This window comes from Anabrus simplex, chromosome 3, assembly GCF_040414725.1.
Source record: "Anabrus simplex isolate iqAnaSimp1 chromosome 3, ASM4041472v1, whole genome shotgun sequence".
In the NCBI taxonomy this organism is placed as follows: Eukaryota; Metazoa; Arthropoda; class Insecta; order Orthoptera; family Tettigoniidae; genus Anabrus; species Anabrus simplex.
Genome location: NC_090267.1, coordinates 371,246,955 through 371,266,313, shown reverse-complemented (window position 1 = coordinate 371,266,313; position 19,359 = coordinate 371,246,955). Strand labels below are relative to the sequence as shown.

The 19,359-nt window shown below is 37.9% G+C and overlaps 1 protein-coding gene across 8 annotated transcripts in view; it reads right to left on the bottom strand.

Annotated features, from left to right (window-relative positions):
* The window catches only part of Fak (protein tyrosine kinase 2 Fak), a 795,737-nt gene that overhangs the window by 102,202 nt on the left and 674,176 nt on the right, over positions 1–19,359 (bottom strand). For all 8 annotated transcript variants that reach the window (XM_067143295.2, XM_068226723.1, XM_067143301.2 and 5 more), the window contains 2 exons: positions 18,749–18,939; positions 2,242–2,446 (listed from right to left, as the gene is read on the bottom strand). In XM_067143295.2, coding sequence (XP_066999396.2) covers positions 2,242–2,446; positions 18,749–18,939 — 396 coding nt within the window. The remainder of the gene's footprint in view (positions 1–2,241; positions 2,447–18,748; positions 18,940–19,359) is intronic.

Sequence of the window (19,359 nt, the reverse complement as noted above, 5' to 3'; positions counted from 1 at the left end):
TTTCTGAAAGAAATGAAAAATCTAATGAACTCTATATATCTTGTATATCCCTTGGCAATACAAGAAGCCTTCCCTGATCAAGGAAAGTGCTTTCAGTGTCACAGGCAGATAATGACCCTTTTCATGACAGCTATTTTCTGCTTTTAGACATTCAATCCATAAGCAACTACATAAGTAGAATCAGGCAGTCTTTACCAGAAGAATGTTCTAAGGAGTCAGTGCCAGTGTACAAGTATTGCCTAGTTACGTCCGCCGACGGAAAACAATCATTTTCAACGTATAAATTAATTCTGTCCAACAACAGAAAGTCATTGACCCCTGAAAACATTGAAAAAATGTTCATAACCCACTGCCATACATCATTTTGCAAGCAATTAAATATGTTTATCAATTTAACACCGAGTTCAAATTAAATAATGCGTTTGGTAAGTGTATTTTGTTTTATTTTTAGTGCATATTTCCATGCATATTTTCAAATTTTTTAGTGCATATGTGCATGCATATTTTTGGAGTTTTTAGTGCATATGAATATGGGCCCTAGTAGTGAGTAAACTTTTTCCTTGTGTATATTGCAATATGTTGTTGATTTCGTTTAGGTCATTTTCTATTTTTTTCTTGGCTATCCAGATACATGTTCAATGAATAGAATTTTATTGTTCTGTAAATTATTTCTACAACTACCGTGTCTTTGTCAGTTGATTCTTTGATGAGAAAAGCATCCATCTGTGCGTCTGTTACCAATGTTACTGTTCGACATCTTCCTTCACTTGCCGAAAATTTCCTGTATTTGTTCATAATAGCAATGGGCCTAATGTTAATGATACATGGTTCTTGTATAAATGCTATGTCAATGCCCTCTTGTCCAATCCGATTCATCAAATTCTTTGTTGCTGCTATAGAGTGTTAAGTTTGTCTGTAAGCAAGAGACTGTGTCTCAAATATTTGAGTTTTTAAATCCAGTGAATTTCTTGGTGTTGGTTCGTATATCTATATTAGTAGTCTATTTTGCATTTGCTTCCTAATAGCAGCTTGCAAGCTTGGGCGCTTCCTGTCTAGAGATGTGCGATTGTCACACGTAATATTATTAGGGTTATATTTATTGTGGATTATGCAATTTATACATTTGTACTCTTCTCCTAAAGCTGTGCATTCCTTTAAGCTATGCGAACCTGTACATAGGGGGCAAATTACTTCACCCTTACAATCTGTATGTCGATGATTGTATTTATTACATTTAAAGCAATGACTGATTAGAATATGTTCTTCAACGTTACATACTGTCCATCCTATTTTCATCTTGATATTGTGTATCAATTTTAGGGTTTGGGAGTTAAGTCCTAATACTAGGTTCCTTCTGTGCCTTCTAGTATAAATATGAATTTTGGAGTGATTCGAACCTCCTCTGATTGTAATTTTGGATTTTGTTGTAATATTATGTTAGTTGCATTCTCTGTTGTAATTTCTTCAGGAATGTCATATATTACTAGTCTTGGCTTTCGTAGTTCCTGTACTTTAACTTCAAGTTCCTTCCTGCATTTTTCTGCTACACATGTACTAACTTTCACTATATCTTCTTTGCTGCATGTTTCTATTTGTATTATTCCATCTTTTAAAGTCTTATGCTTATGCCAACTTTCATCTCTATTGGATTTAACTTTGTTTTCAGAATGTTCTTAATTGTTTCCGGAGGATGATTTTCTTTAGTTTTAACAGAAAGCTTGAACTTACTCTCTTTCTTTCTGTCAGCAACAACATCTGCATATAATTTTGTGTCTATGACACCAGGTGGACTCTTCCACTCCATGCTGGTCACCGGCCTTCGTTCTACGCTGACAGACTGCACCACAGGTTCCGCCTTGCATGTGTCTAACTTCTCCTTGACTTCATTAACCTCTCTTTGCAGGTCACTGTTTTCACATTGAAACACATCTACCCTCTTATTTAGATCATGAAATAGTTTTCCTACTTACAGATTCCAGAATTGTTGTCTGCGACTGCTTCTTTGGACTTTTGCCTTCGTCCCATGACAATGATAATATTTTCAAGAGCACTACCAACATCATGACTTTCCACTTCTGCCATTATTATATTATATTATATTATATTATATTATATTATATTATATTATATTATATTATATTATATTATATTATATTATATTATATTATATTATATTATATTATATTATATTATATTATTATGCTGATGGTGGAGGTGGTAATTGATTTTTAAAATACTTACTGCAGCACTTCCCGTATCTCTTTGAAACTCGGCCTCTTGGATGGTTCGTACGACCAGCACTGTGACATGAGACTGTACAGACGTGGTGGACAGTTTGGTGGCAATGCTAATCTTTCTCCATTTTCTATCTTGCCTATTACATCATTGTTCTTCACTCCTTGGAATGGCTTCACACCAAGCATCAGTATTTCCCACATACACACACCTGTCAACAAAAAAAACTTATATATACAGTACTAGTTCAAAACTATGGATGCATGACCTATAAACCCTTTGTTAATGTGCATACAGCTTTAATGAATAATTACTGTATTTACTAACAGTAATCTTTTAAATATTCATAGACACTGTGCTGCCTTAGCAGGTATGTGGAGTTTTAAATGATGATGATAACATTTCTTTTTTTTTAAGAAGCCTAACTTCTAGGTCATCAGACCCTAATGGTAAAAGATTAAATTAAATATATTATACTTAAAATTTAAAATTTACCCACTGATTAGTAAGTTTTTGAAAGATAAAGTTGACAAAAATTAAATTTTAAATAGCAGATCAAATTCGCAATGCTTTATTTTCTATAAAATGATTTAAACATAAATTAAAATGTAATAAAATCAGGCACTGACTTAAAAATAAGGTCATGTATGTTATTCAACTCAGAAGCTAAAAATATATTGATGGCTTAGTGCACAAACATTGTATATACATTTATGGCCACTTTGGAATTAATACCATATTTGGATGTCTCTCAAACATATCTAGCTAATTCACAATTATAGTACGTCCAAATAATAGGGAACATGCTGATTTCCAAGGTGCAAATATTGCATGTCCTAGTTAAATCAACAACTCTACTTCATGAATGTTGTATGTCCCGTATAATAACTTTCCCTAGGTATGTCCATTTGGTTTACATTTCACTTAAAGGCGCAGATATTGTATGTCCAGGCATACTATTTTGCTGTTGAAAATTTCAAGTTCTTACTGCCTTGATGGAGCACAAATATTGTATGTCCTGGATTTGAAAGATTTGAGACATATTTATAACTGAACAGTGATTATTCAACTTTATTTAATTATTATTATTCATAGCTTGTGATTTTATTAAGAAAATAAAATCATTTAGTAATAAATGATGAAAAAGAATGTTGAAATAATTTCCTTTGAGAAATACGTTTGTGCTTTGAAGTTCTCTTTCACATTGTTAGTGCCAAATGTTCCTTCCTTCCTTCCTTCCTTCCTTCCTTCCTTCCTTCCTTCCTTCCTTCCTTCCTTCCTTCCTTCCTTCCATTAAAATATAGTGAATAATTCCTTTACTGATGCACAAAAATGGGGTCTAGTTGTTGAAATACAATTACAAAGAAATAATCTACAAATCAGTAACACTGGCTACAGCTATATTATGTGTCATAAGTAACTGCAACTTCATAAACTTTCAATTTGAGTTTTCTCAGAATCACGATTTTTGGACATACAATGTTCGTACACTAAGCCATTGATATTAAAACCAACAAAATAGATAAAACATAATCAAAAGAATAAAAGTGTAGTCCATAATAAAATGTAAGTTAAAAGGAAACAACTAGAATAAAAACTTCACTTTTAAAACTAATAAAACAGGCCACTCACAATCTCTCATAAAATGGATGAAGTGATCTACAGAATGATAGTCATCTCACAGAATGAATGAAATAGTACTCAGAAGTTTCAGACAATGGCACAGATTGGCCAGGTCTGCCCCCCGTAAGGATGTGTGCTACTGTCAGATGGCCACTACAACTAGACACCAGTGGAGGTGGGGGGGAATCCTCCTCTCTTCAGTAAGTACAAGTGCACTGCTATATCCTGGCCAATCCAAAGATGACACAATACCACTGCCTCTCTCTGGAAGACCCGAAGTGAAGTCTTCCATACCTTCGCTATTCCTTTAATCATTCAACTTACTGAAAAGAGGGGTGGTCTGCCACTCTTCCTCTCAGTAGGACATTAATAAATGTCTCGGTTGAGAACGTACAGTATATACCTGGCAGGAATCTTGGAATCTTCTAAGGCAATGGAGGCAATGAGCCTGCCTCCTTGGCACCCTGGTCAGCTAACTCATTTCTGCTTGGAAGCCACACAAATGTAATTCTGGTGCTTACTTCCTTCAATCTAACCAGCAGATCACGGATATGTTGCATCACGGGGTATTGCGGGAAGCATGTATCGATGGACTGCAATGAGCTCAAGGACACAGTGTACACAAGGTAATGCTGACTTCCATAGACAGCGCGTACTGCAGAACTTCCAAGATGGCATAAAGCTCTACTGTGTACACACTGAAGATTTTGGGTAGAGAAAAGAGAAACCTATTATTGTTAACAATGAATGAACAGAACACTCTCCCTGCTACATTCAAGTCATCTGTATACAGCACACTTGATCCTGGATACTGGCTTACAATGGACCTGAAAAGCTTCCGAAGTATGGAGGTGTCCAAGTTGCATATTTGGCTGGTGTGCAATTCCAGGATGTCAGGTGTGATACACCAAGTTTGCCTTGTGTTGCACCATTCTAACATCGCATTCTTTGGCGATGTCACAGACACATAAAACTGTAATATTCCCGAACATGACATGTAATTCACTTCTATTAGACAGATGCCATCAGAGATTGACGAAGCATTTCTCTCTTGCTACTCTTTGCCTTTTGCTCTCTGGGAGAGTCAACAATGACTGGTGTTGAGAGGATGGAAGCGTTGGGCCGTGAAATGATTATGCTAAATTTTAAATAGTATTGTAAATGGATTTACTATTTGTCAGCCACAACTCTCTATCTAGAGTCAATGTTCATAATTATATAGAATCGTCGGGTTCTATCCTACAAGGTAAGTATTTTGTGTGCATTAGGGCTGGGTGATGGTGTAGAGTTATTGGTATGCAGAGCGCAGTTAGTCTGTCGGAATGTTTCACCGAGAGATTGATTTTCGGTGAAGCAGAGCTGAATTTGTTCTTAACCCAGACCCCCTTACTTGGTGTTTATACATCGCTGTCATATTAATTTTAATCAACATTACCTCACGGCAGCCATTCTGTCGCATCCTACGCATAACATTTGTGCTTTTATTTTGCTATTTGCTTTACGTCGCACCAATACAGATATGGGATAGGAAAGGCCTAGGAATGGGAAGGAATTGGCCGTGGCCTTAATTAAGGTACAGCCCCAGCATTTGCCTGGTGTGAAAATGGGAAACCATGGAAAACCATCTTGTGGGGTTCGAACCCACTATCTCCCGATTACTGGATACTGGCCGCACGTAAGCAACTGCAGCTATCGAGTTCGGTGTGTGCTTTTATTTTGATTTTTGCTATTGTTTTATGATATTCCTTGTACTGCCCACTCATTTTATCTGTGAATTATGGAGAATGAAAGTGATAGTGTGCACAATAATCCTCCCTGTGTTGATCCGCATAAGAATACGGATATGTCATGACTGTGCTTCCAGTCATTCTAGTGCTAATCGCAGGAATGCTGATGTTATAGTTAACAATCGCTTCAATGAACTTATCCCTGATACAAATATGAATGTTGTAGATCAGACAACCCACCTGGTTATGAGTAGGCCGTCTCAGTTTAGTCCTACTTTAGACATTATTCAGAAGTGGAATTTAAAATTTTCAGGAGAAGAAAAAGGACTTTCTGTTATAGAATTCTTAGAAAGGGTACAGCATGTACCTCTATGTCCCTAGATTTGTTTGTTCCCATTATTCCTGGTATGTTAGAAGGATGTGCTAGTAAATGGTTCTGGTTGAACAGATATAAAATTCAACGCTGGTCTGACTTTGCAAGAGAATTCAGGTTAGGTTTGGCCTATCTGATATGGATTTTATCCTTAAACAAGAAATGCTTAGGAGAACACAAGGTCCAGAAGAACCTATTGATGAGTATGCTACTGGTATTCTTACATTGTTCAATCACCTACATGTTAGCGTCCACAAGGTGGAAGTGTTCGACACCTTTTATCGCAACCTGGCCCCTAGGTATAAGCTCTTCATAAAAAGGTCTGAAGTAAATTGCGTAGATGACATAGTCAACCTAGGTCGTGAATTTGAGTCGACTCTTCACTTAAACAATTTATACCAACCTCCTCTGGCCCATTGCTCTTTTCCTGATACCGCTTGCCGCTCCGTATCAAAATCTGTCTCTTTTGCTAAGTCGCCCACCCGTACGTCGTACGCCGATAGATCTGTTGACCACTTCAAGCCACCTCGTTCCTCTGATTACGTAGCCAGTGCTCTTCTAAATCAGAACGTATTCCATCATAAGACGACAAATTCAGTCAAGTGTTGGAACTGTGGAAAGGATGGACATGTCTTTAAGCATTGTAACTCAAAGTCTTCTATAAAATGCAGTCAATGCGGCTTGGCTGGCTTGTTCTGCAATATCTGTCCACGGTGTAATGGAAATCAGGGAAACTGACTTTGCACCAACGTAACGGCCCGCCGTTGGCGCCCGGAAACCGTTTAAATCGCAAAATTTGTGGACTTCCTTCTGTATCGTCCTGGGCCAAGGTTCTTTCTGGTTCGTGCACAATATACGCCCTGCTTGATACTGGGTCCTGCAGTTCTTTTGTAAATCAGTCTTTGGTAGAGGGGATGATTTTAAAGGAACTTCGACATTGCGAGTGTTCTGCAACTTGCATGTCTGCTGATGGTCATTGCATGCACCCTATAAAGTGTGTCAGAATTCACATGAAAATTCATAATTTCTCCTGGATTGTAATTTAAACATCGTTCCATAGCTGACTGTTCCTCTCGTCCTAGGTTCTGATTTCAAGTTAGCCACCGGGTTATCTATCGATTTCATCAGCCGATGTTTTGCCTTTCGTTTTAGATCTGATGAAAGTTTCCCTTTTGAAAATCCTTCTGGAAACAAACCGTTATGTCTTTTATCCAACTGCAATCCGCTTATTGATCAGTCTGATCTATCTGATAATCAAGCCTTCGTGCTCTGCAATCTTCTTCATGAATTTCCCGAGGTGCTTACTGCAAAGCTAGAGTGCGCAAAAGAATTCCCCATTCCCCTTTCAGTTGTCCTCCTTCCAAACTCGCTGCCATGAGAAAATGCATCAATAAGCTGTAAGAAAAAGGTTGTTATATGTCCATCAAAATCTTCTTTTAGCAGCCCTGCTTTCCTAATCCCCAAGAAAGATGGCCAACCTCGCCTTGTGGTAGATTATAGATCTTCGAATCGTCATGTTGTATTTGATAGTTTTCCTCTTCCAACTATTAAATCTGCCTTACAGTCATTCGGAAAAGCCCAGTTCTATTTTGTTTTTGACTTCATTTCGGCATATTTCCGGATACCCCTTGATCCTAGTTGCCGCGAATTTATGGCTTTTGCCACTCCTTTTGGTTTATACTAATTCAATAAGGTAAAGTTCTCCTGTCTATTCGCATATTTGGACAACGTTGTAATTTTTTCTGATATGAATTTTTCACTAGGTTGAAGAGACATGGGTTCACTGTCAATCCTGAGAAGGTATCCTTATGCTCTAGGCGGATGAAGATTTTGGGGCACATTGTCTCCAGCTCTGGCATCTCCGTTAATCCTGAGAGGGTAAAATGTATCCGTGAATTTCCCAGGCCTAAAAATCTCTGAGGTGTCCGCTGATTTCTTGGCATGGTAGGATTCTACAGTAGATTCATTCATCCCCAATATTTCCGATATTTCAGCTCCTTTGAACTTGTTGAAAAAGAACGTGCCTTCTGCAAGCTAAAAGATGCCAAGCTCCCGTGTTGCACAGTCCTGACTTCAACGGCAACTTTGTTTTTCAGTGTGATGCCAGTGATATTGCGGCCTCTGCTGTGTTAAATCAAAAACTTGAAGATAACAGTCTGGCCTCTATCGCATACTTCAGTAAGAGATTGCTCAACTCTGAAGTCAAGTACTCCACATATGAAAAGGAATGTTTAGCTGTTGTCCTTGGTGTTGAAAAATTTCACTCACATCTTGAACATCGGCATTTTTGGGTCCACACTGATAATCAAGCACTATCCTGGATGAGCGCTAACATTAAAAGGTTGGGGAGAACAGCTTGTTTGATTCTTTGATTATCATTCTACAATTTTACTATTGTGGATGTAAGGGGAAAAGACAACATTGTTGCCGACTGTTTATCGCGCATGTCTGAAGGCGTAGAAAGACCTGATTGTGACGTCATATGCAGTCCTGATACTCATCTTCCGGTCTGTATTCTTCAAAATTATCCTTTTAGCTTTACTGATCTGTCTGAATTCCAAAAGAAGGATGGTGAATGTATCCGTTTAATAGACAGACTTTCTAGAAAAGAACAAGGTTGGGAGTCCTTCGAGATGAAGAAAGGTCTGCTATGTCATAAAAGTCCTTGCAACAAAGCTTCCAAAATATTCGTTCCCCATGACCTAAGGCCTATAATTTTAAATTCATCATGATTCTCATTTGGGTGCTCATCTTGGACAACTAAAAACCTTCCATAAGATCACTTGGGTCTACTATTGGCCAAATTTAAAGAGGGAAGTCTTTGAATATTACAAAACATGTGACGTTTGTCAAAAATGTAAGCCCGTTCAAAATAGTGAGGTCGGCCTTCATTCCGCCGATGTTGTCAGTTCTCCCGGAGAGAAGTTGTTCATCGTTTTTTTTTGACTGTTAACAAAATCTTGAAATGGCAACATAGGTATATTGTCTGTCATTGATGGCTTCTCCAAGTTCGTTTGGTTGTTTCCTGTTTGCAAGATTAATTCCAAAGTCTCCATAAATGTGTTAACAAAACATGTGTTTGGCATCCTTGGCCCACCTAAGATGTTAATATCTGACAACTCTTCTGTTTTTACTTGTGATAATTTCCAAAATATGTGTTTTTCTTGGGGAATTAAATACGTCCGTCTCAGCCCTGATCATCCCCAGCCGAACCTGGTCGAAAGTTGAAAACTAGAAAAGCTGCTGGAATTGATAAGGTTTCGGGGGATATACTAAAGACAGTGGGTTGGGATATAGTACCATATCTGAAGTACTTGTTTGATTTTTGTTTGCATGAAGGAACTTTACCAAATGAATGGAGAGTTGCTATAGTAGCCCCTGTATATAAAGGAAAGGGTGATAGGCATAAAGCTGAAAATTACAGGCCAGTCAGTTTGACATGCATTGTATGTAAGCTTTGGGAAAACATTATTTCTGATTATACAAGACATGTTTGCAAAATTAATAATTGGTTTGACAGAAGGCAGTTTGGGTTTAGGAAAGGTTATTTCACTGAAGCCCAACTTGTAGGATTCCAGCAAGTTACAGCAGATATCCTGGATTCAGGAGGTCAGTTGGACTGTATTGTGATTGACTTATCTAAGGCATTTGATAGGGTAGGTCATGGGAAACTACTGGCCAAAATGAGTGCAACTGGACTTGACAAAAGAGTGACTGAATGGGTGGCTCTGTTTCTAGAAGATAGAACTCAGAGAATTAGAGTAGGTGAAGCTTTATCTGTCCTGTAAAAATTAAGAGGGGAATTCCTCAAGGCAATATTATTGGACCTTTATGTTTTCTAATATATATCAATGATATGTGTAAAGAAGTGGGATCAGAGATAAGGCTTTTCACAGAAGATGTTATTTTGTACAGAGTAATAAATAAATTACAAGATTGTGAGCAACTGCAAAATGACCTCGATAATGTTGTGAGATGGACAGTAGGCAATGGTATGATGATAAATGGGGATAAAAGTCACGTTGTGAGTTTCACAAATAGGAAAAGTCCTCTCAGTTTTAATTACTGCGTTGATGGGGTGAAAGTTCCCTTTGGGGATCATTGTAAATACCTAGGTATAAATATAAGGAAAGATCTTCAATGGGGTAATCACATAAATATGATTGTAAATAAAGGGTACAGATCTTTGCACATGGTTATGAGAGTATTTAGGGGTTGTAGTAAGGATGTAAAGGAGAGAGCATATTTGTCTCTGGTGAGACCTCAACTTGAGTATGGTTCCAGTGTATGGGACCCTTACCAGGATTACTTGATTCAGGAACTGGAAAACTTCCAAAGAAAAGCAGCTTGATTTGTTCTGGGCGATTTCCGACAAAAGAGTAGCGTTACAAAAATGTTGCAAAGTTTGGGCTGGGAAGACTTGGTAGAAAGGAGACGAGCTGCTCGACTAAGTGGTATGTTCCGAGCTGTCAGTGGAGAGATGGCGTGGGATGACATCAGTAGACGAATAAGTTTGGATGGTGTCTTTAAAAGTAGGAAGATAAAGTCGGAATTCAAGAGGACAAATTGGGGCAAATATTCGTTTATAGGAAGGGGAGTTAGGGATTGGAATAACTTACCAAGGGAGATGTTCGATAAATTTCCAATTTCTTTGCAATCATTTAAGAAAAGGCTAGGAAAACAACAGATAGTGAATCTGCCACCTGGGTAACTGCCCTAAATGCAGATCAGTAGTGACTGATTGATTGATTGATTGATTGATTGATTGATTGATTGAAAAATTTCACCGTAATCTTAAATCATGTTTCTCTGTTTTTCACCATAATAATCAATCCTGTTGGGATTCCTATCTATCGCTTTTCATCCTTGGGTTCAACACAGCAATCCACAAGTCCAGTCGGTTCACTCCTGCTGAGCTGTTCTTGGGCAGAGTCCTCAACAACCCGCTCACACTGAAATGGAATAATGAATATCTTTCTGGACCTCCCCGTCAAATGGATGTCAAGGAAAAATGGAAAATAGCCTCCAAACAACAGATCAAAGCCACCAGGCAAGTACCGGGGCTGTACCTTAATTAAGGCCACGGCCGCTTCCTTCCACTTCCTAGGTCTTTCCTATCCCATCGTCGCCATAAGACATATCTGTGTCGGTGCGACGTAAAGCAAAAAAAAAAAAAAAAAAAACCAGATGTAAATTTGTTATGTCACATATGTTTAGGTTATTTTCTAAATGGTAAGCTTAGTTATAAATATGTGCACGCATGTAGATTTAAATTTCGACCCTTGTGTAAAATGAGCCCTTCTCACCAAGTAAAGGACTCATTTTCAAGGGGTGGTGGGAATGTGTGTCACACCAAGTTTGCCTTGTGTTGCACCATTCTAATATCGCATTCTCTGGCGATGTCACAGACATATAAAACTGTAATATTCCCGAACGTGACATGTAATTCGCTTCTATTAGACAGATGGCACCTCTTGCCATCAGAGATTGACGAAGCATTTCTCTCTTGCTACTCTTTGCCTTTTGCTCTCTGGGAGAGTCAACAATGACTGGTGTTGAGAAAATGGAAGTGTCGGGCTGTGAAATGATTATGCTAAATTTTAAATGGTATTATAAATGGATTTACTATTTGCCCTACACGACTCTCTATCTAGATTTAAAGTTAAAAATTTCATTGTTCCGTATTGAAGAATATTACAGTTAAAATTGAAATAATTGATAAAGAGATTCAACCTATTCAGTACAAAAGAATAAGAAATGTAGTGAATTACATTCCCATTTAATGATAAGTAGAAATTGTACCAGTTTCGACCCTAGTCCAGGTCATTATCAGCCGATTAAAACATGAAAAACAACGCATAGGAAAAGGAAATAAAAGATTAAGTACACTCCAGATCAGTAGAAGAGGTGATATAAAAATGAACGGAGGTAGACGGGGGTAGACACTGTAAAACTCAGAAGAAGTAAAATACAAGACACTGAAAAGAAAACAGTGTGCAATTCTCTGAGCGGCAGCATGGCATACACAGCGCTAGGCAAAGTCCCACAATGTTTATGAATCCATCTACTCATAAGTGTTGCATCAACAACTTCCCTTTGATCAGTACTGGACCCACAAGTCTTAGTGGATCAAAAATTTGTGGAATTTTGGACGTGACTTCTCTTTTGGATCTTGGTGACTGCTTTGCCAGCTCAACTTGAAACTGAAGGCAATCTTGTGCTGAGTCTCAAAGGAGTCCAAGAGTCTTACTAGCTTCACCTTTGTCTAAAACCAGTAAAGTCCCTTAGTCGCTTTTACTCTCCAAATGTCCGGCTCCATGGCTAAATGGTTAGCGTGGTGGCCTTTGGTCACAGGGGTCCCGGGTTCAATTCCCGGCAGGGTCGGGAATTTTAACCATCATTGGTTAATTTCTCTGGCACGGGGACTGGGTGGATGTGTCGTCTTCATCATCACTTCATCCTCATCATGACACGCAGGTCGCCTAAGGGCGTCAAATCAAAAGACCTGCACCTGGCAAGCCGAACATGTCCTCGGACACTCTCGGCATTAAAAGCCATACGCCATTTAATTTTTACTCTCCTAATCCTGTAAGATCTCTTTGCTGGTGGACCTCAATTTCCTCAAATGCATTCCACCGCTCTTGAGAATATCTTGTATTTGCCACCATAGCCCGATCACGTCTTCTAGAATGTTTCTCCACTTAAGCAGTCATCCATATAAAAATCATCGCAAATAGCCTTTGCAGCGGAAGTCAAGGGGCTGATTTGGTTGCATTTTAAGTTAGGTATTTATCACAAGAAACCCTCCACTATTAGAAAACAAACACAAATTCATTACTGTTAACTAATAAAAAACTCTGCAACTCCATACATTATTATAACACAAAGCGATGAGAACCACTCCCGACTAAGACAGACAAGGTTCAACGGACATACGTGCTTCTCAGCGCCATTGTGTCTGGACTTACAACTGATGCCATCTAGTGACCTTCAGAGGAGCTAAACTAAACGAGGGACGGACTTACGGGTTTCTCCATGCCATCGGCATTGCTTCTTACTTGCATATTCTCGGAAATGAAAAAAAGTTATTTTTGGACTTAAGTGCTTTCCCATGTCAACCCCACAATTGTTGATTGCTAATTTTCATGCATGTAGTTGTTGATCCTTGTTTGTTTTCAAAAAGTTCACTGCCTACAACCCAGCCTAATGAGGTGTTTTGCAGAGCTGGTTGTCCTTCAACTTCATTCTTGGGTGGACGTATGACTATTTTCCAATTAAGTCCTGCATCAATCAATATGTCTATGTCTCCAGGCTTGTTGAATGTGGGGTCTGCCAAGCAAATATCCTTCAGAATAATAATCTTGTCCTTCTTGATCTCCAACTGTGGCAATCGTCCTGTTATAGTTGGCAAAACCAAAAATTCTGCTTCTACCTCAAATTTGTTATTCCTTGAAGTGAGGTGTACTCTCATAATTCTTTTTGTTTCCACTTTGGAACACTCTACTCCAATAATACGTGCATTTGTCTTGATGTTTGGTAAACCAAGCTTCTTATACAGGCCTTCTTTTATTAGATTCGACTGGGATCCCGGATCCAATAAGGCTCGGCATGTCATTCTTCCTCCATGAGCATCTTTCATGTCAATTAAAGCTGTTGACAAAAGTATTTGCAATGTTATTTCTTTCACCAAGCTCACACTGAGAGAAGCAGGTGAATGCTGAAATTCGACATAAAGGTTTATGGGCACTTGGTTTACTTTAACATTTTGTTTCTGTTTGTCATCTTCTTCAGCATGTAAAAGTGTGTTGTGTAGAAGTCCACATTTCTTGCATTTTGATCCTCTACAATATTTTGCAATATGTCCTGGTTTCAAACAGTTATGACACTGTCCTTTTACTCAGAGCAGTTTTCTTCTGTCTTCAACTGATTGCTTAATTAATTATTTACATGTAAAAATGAGATGACTTCCACCACACAAATTACAGCTTGCCCGAGTCGTCGTCATAACAACTTTCTCGCTAGGTTGTTTGTCCTTCGGATTTACCTTCGTGTTCAATGCCATGGTTTTGTTGTGATTTAACAGCATATATGATTGGGAACGTTCGGTTAAAAATTTCAAGAAATCATCCAACGTTGGCATCTTCTCAGGAGTGTTGCCTTTCACCCTTTCCTACCAGTCTCTTTGCTCAATGAAATCCAGCTGCTTCTTTTGCTAGATGAATAACCAATGTATCCCAATATTATACCAGTTGCTTCATTGCTTTTAATGGAGCCATGTGAGTTTGAATATGAAATTGTAATTGTCTGAGTGATTCAGATCTGTTCTCTTTAAAAACTGTAGGAAACTTGAAAAGTTCATTTAGATGTGTCTCGATTATCATCATTTGATTATCATATGTATCTACAAGAAAGTTCCAGGCACTTGTGTAGTTTTCTTCTGAAATGGTAAAACCTTGAATGACTTTGCAGGCCTCGCCCTGCAGAAGACCGATGAGATACTGATATTTTTAAATATTTGTTGCTTGAGTATCATTATGAATGGTCGACTCAAAACTGTTTTTATAAAGCAACCATTTTGTGAATTCGCCGTTGAATTCCGGTCATTTAATTTCTGGTAATTTCTGTATTATTTTGTTATGATTTTGTGGAACGTTTTGTTGATGGATGGCGTTGTTTACAGCAGTGTTCATTTGAGCTAGCAAATTATTTTGAACATCCTCTGCTTCATCCATTATCGTTTACACTTGTGTAACTGCACTGAAATAAATAGATTCAAATAGCTCTCACTCTCCCTCACATTCCTCTTGAAACTGTTGTGCAGCTGTTTCATCAGTGATCTCTGTTTCCTCTATTCTAATTTGTACTTCTTCAAAAGAATTCCATAGCTCTTCACATTTTTAAATCCTAACCTTTGCCTCTGATTCTGACATGTCAGCTGCCTTTTACTCGACCACGTGATTGCTTCAATTATGTTAGTTGTGACATATTGAAATTGAGGTTTTGCTGTGAAAGTTCGAAGGGACCACGTGAAGGTTATATATAATTTCAAAAGAATTTTAATAAACACTGAATTGAGGTTATATGACAAAGGAAACTGGATCTTTTGTATTCAGGACAACAGGAGAAACAATGGACTTCAATTATTATTTTCTTAATATTAATAATATTATAAGCAGTCTGGCCTATGCTGACGACTTGGTCTTAATGGCAGATTGTGCTGAAAGCCTGCAGTGTAATATCTTGGAACTTGAAAATAGGTGCAATGAGTATGGTATGAAAATTAGCCTCTCGAAGACTAAATTGATGTCAGTAGGTAAGAAATTCAACAGAATTGAATGTCAGATTGGTGATGCAAAGCTAGCACAGGTCGATAATTTCAAGTAGGTTGTGTATTCTCCCAGGATGGTAATATAGTGAGATTGAATCAAAGTGTCGTAAAGCTAATGCAGTGAGCTCGCAGTTGCGATCAATAGTATTCTGTAAGAAGGAAGTCAGCTCCCAGACGAAACTATCTTTACATCGGTCTGTTTTCAGACCAACTTTGCTTTACGGGAGCGAAAGCAGGGTGGACTCAGGATATCTTATTCATAAGTTAGAAGTAACAGACATGAAAGTAGCAAGAATGATTGCTGGTACAAACAGGTGGGAACAATGGCAGGATGGTACTCGGAATGAGGAGATAAAGGTTAATTTAGGAATGAACTGGATGGATGAAGCTGTACGCATAAACCGGCTTCGGTGGTGGGGTCATGTGAGGCGAATGGAGGAGGATAGGTTACCTAGGAGAATAATAGACTCTGCTCTGGAGGGTAAGAGAATTAGAGGTAGACCAAGACGACGATGGTTAGACTCGGTTTCTAACGATTTAAAAATAAGAGGTATAGAACTAAATGAGGCCACAACACTAGTTGAATATCGAGGATTGTGGCGACGTTTAATAAATTCACAGAGGCTTGCAGACTGAACGCTGAAAGGCATAACAGTCTATAATGATAATGTATGTATGTATGTATGTATGTATGTATGTATGTATGTATGTATGTATGTATGTATGTATGTATGTATGTATGTATGTATATTAAGTTGATCAGTGCATGTTTATATTATCTAAATATGTGCTAAGGGAAGGAGGCTAGGATCTAAGAGTATGTATAGCAAGGATGGTGCATATGTCAAAGAGACTCCCAGACATTCTTGCATTGTGCGGTGAGAAGAATGTAAATCTTGAAATCTTGTCTTTACTTCTTTGTATGTACATAACCTCGAATCGTACTTGCCTGATAACCGATTTACGCTGCAGCGGTCTGATTTTCATTATGAACAAGAATGCAATGTCCATGAATGATACCATAAATTTGAGATGTGTTGCTTTTTACTCCGTTGCTTAACCCTGACAGTAACACGTCTATAAATATCGCTTTAGTTACACCACACGTTTCGAAGACGTGTCACTCAAAGCCTATTATTTAAAGTTACATTAAAGTTACCAGATGGAATGAACAAGGAATAGAGGTGGTGGAGGGGATAACTCTCCCCTCCTTAAGAGGAATAGATGGCATTCATTCGCACAACATGTCAGAAAAACGTATGGTGTTACTGTCAGGGTTAACCTCAATGGCAATGCATTGTTTTCACTTCTGCATTTCACATTTCATGATTTTGCGTGTGTTGAATATCTCAGGTTATTGAGAGCTGTGCTGTTGGGCGCCAATATTTTTGTTCGATTTTGAAGTAAAGGAACTTGGTGCCTTCAACACCTTATTGAACTTGATATGTCTTAATTATGCGATATCACATAGCTTGATGACGAACATGACTGTTACATGCGTAACAATTTTCAACAATACAAAATCATCCAACTGATCAGAAATAGGCTCGGAAAGTGCCATCTTTAAGTAATGTAATAAATTTATAAAAATTAAAAGTCTCTTCACAACAGTATCCTTCCTTATAAAGTCTGTGTATATCTTCACACATAAGATATTACCTTCACCAAGGCGCACTGGCAATTATAATATATGATGCCATGTGTTTCTTAGCATAACATTGTAGGAACAGGATTCCAAAACATGGGCAAGGGTTTTAATTTCACTGCCATTTTGTGACGAGATCCATCTTGTAGAACATAAATGTTGGTTGTTGCATTGAAGGCTTCCTGCCACTTGCTGCCTTTGAGGTTATCTGCCCGATTGACTCAAGGGTTGCGATGGTAAATGCCTTTGTTTAGGAAATTAGTTTAAGAATTCCAGAAATGCTGCAACTTTCTACATCTAGTCTAGGGGATGAGACGGATAAGATTCTGACTGCAGTCCTGAGGATAAATTGTCATATTTTGAACCATTACCCCCCATCTGCATTCTTAGATGTAATAATAATAATAATAATAATAATAATAATAATAATAATAATAATAATAATCGAGAAATCAAAAAAAGGGGAGAGGAAGATCATTAGAAAAATCTTAGGAGCAAGATACACCCAAGACAGTTACAGGTTACAATCAATCAAAACAACACAAAAGTTCTCAAACATCAAAATTGACATTAGGAATCAGTCATCTGACTACACTACCAGCAAATCAACTGACAAAAAGGATAATAGATTATGTAACCTCACTTAAGAAGTCAACACCTTGACTTAACAAACTTCGAAAGGACCTCAAAAACACAAACATGAGTTCAACAGATATCCTCGAAAGAGACATCTTTAGGCACAAAGTAAACAATTATTGGGAAGCTACATCACAGCAACCACAACAAAAGCAGTACAGGCCAAAGTGGTCAGCAGAATGTAAACAAGCCTTCTTGGAAAGGATGAAAACCTACTGGAAAAATAAGAACAACCCACAGAAGAAATGATTGAGTTATTTGCTTAACGTCTTCCAATATTGGGAAAATTCGCTACTTGAGGTCTACCATCTGAACTACCTAGCCAAGCATACTTTTCGTTTTAAATAGTAGTAGCACAGTAAAACCTTGAAAGTATTTTTCTGTACTTCATTACTTTAAAACAAACACAGCTTTCTGCAATTCATAAACCAGCTAGTATGTAAGTCTTATTGTCAGGCATTGTACAGCTACAGTGGAGAGTACAACACAACCTAGCAGCAACAACAGTATTAATTTCATTGCATGGTGATTTTACATGCAGATAAATTACATTTATATTTTATACAGAGGCATAGCCCAAGGGGGGGGGGTTACACCCCCAAGGAACTTTTACAGAAATTAAATAAATAGAAACTGGCAATGAACAAGTACCTATATAAACACTCACAGACACATAATTGTACAATCCACAGATCTGTTGAACCTATTTTCTAAGAAGCATCAATAGTTGGATTTTAGATTGTCAACTGAACATACCATTCACTGTGAAACTGCAGATCTTGATCGTATTGTTCTTGTTCTGTATTTTAAGGTTAGATTTTGTCCTGTACTGCAATCTGAATATCAACATCATTCACTTGTATCAGTATTCTTATAAAGACGGCCGAGCATGTGCGTACCACACTCGCACAAGTACCTTCATTATGTTCTATCATAATTTTGTAACTATAACCCCTCCCATCGATCAATCCCGACTATGCTACTGATTTTATAGCTATTTTATTGCATCAGAAGGAAGATCAGGCAGGTAGTTAGTATTTCTAGGATGGAAGTACAGAGGCTAGTGCTGAGAAATGTTGATTCCATTGATATTAAGAGATCCTAATTGTACAAAATGATCATTTTATTTAATGCTTTGAATTTAAAAACATGCTTATTGTTTGAATAGAAGTCGTACATACCAAACATCCAAACATCACTAGCAGTTGTGAATCGTCGGAAGTTGATGGATTCTGGAGACATCCACTTGATGGGCAGTTTGCCCTTGGAAGCTTTATAATAACTTTGGTCTTCCACCCATCGACTCAATCCAAAATCAGCCAGCTTAACACAAGTGTGTGACGACACCAAGACATTTCGGGCAGCAATATCTCTGAAATTAATGACAAATCAATGTAACAAACAGCTCATATTACAATTACAATTCGATTTTAGGCCCCTTAAAACAACAAGCATCATCATTACAATTATTCATCAACAAAATGTTTTATTAATTACATTTATAACGTATTGCAAAGGAATACAGAAATACACTTTTTCACTAGATAACATTTGTGCAGTACCAAATGACTGGCAAAAATTGATAAACACCGAAAACGCTCAAACTGGTTTTGTTTAGTCACACAGAATCTTGGATTGTTCTCAATAGAGTTCATCAGTTATATCAGCCATGATATCCTCCCCCCATTGTGACTGTGTGGCGAATGATCAAACTGTCCGCCTAATTGTCAGTCAGTATTCCAGATGGGTGTTCTCTAGATCCATAGAGAATTTCTCGAGACTCTGTGCAGAC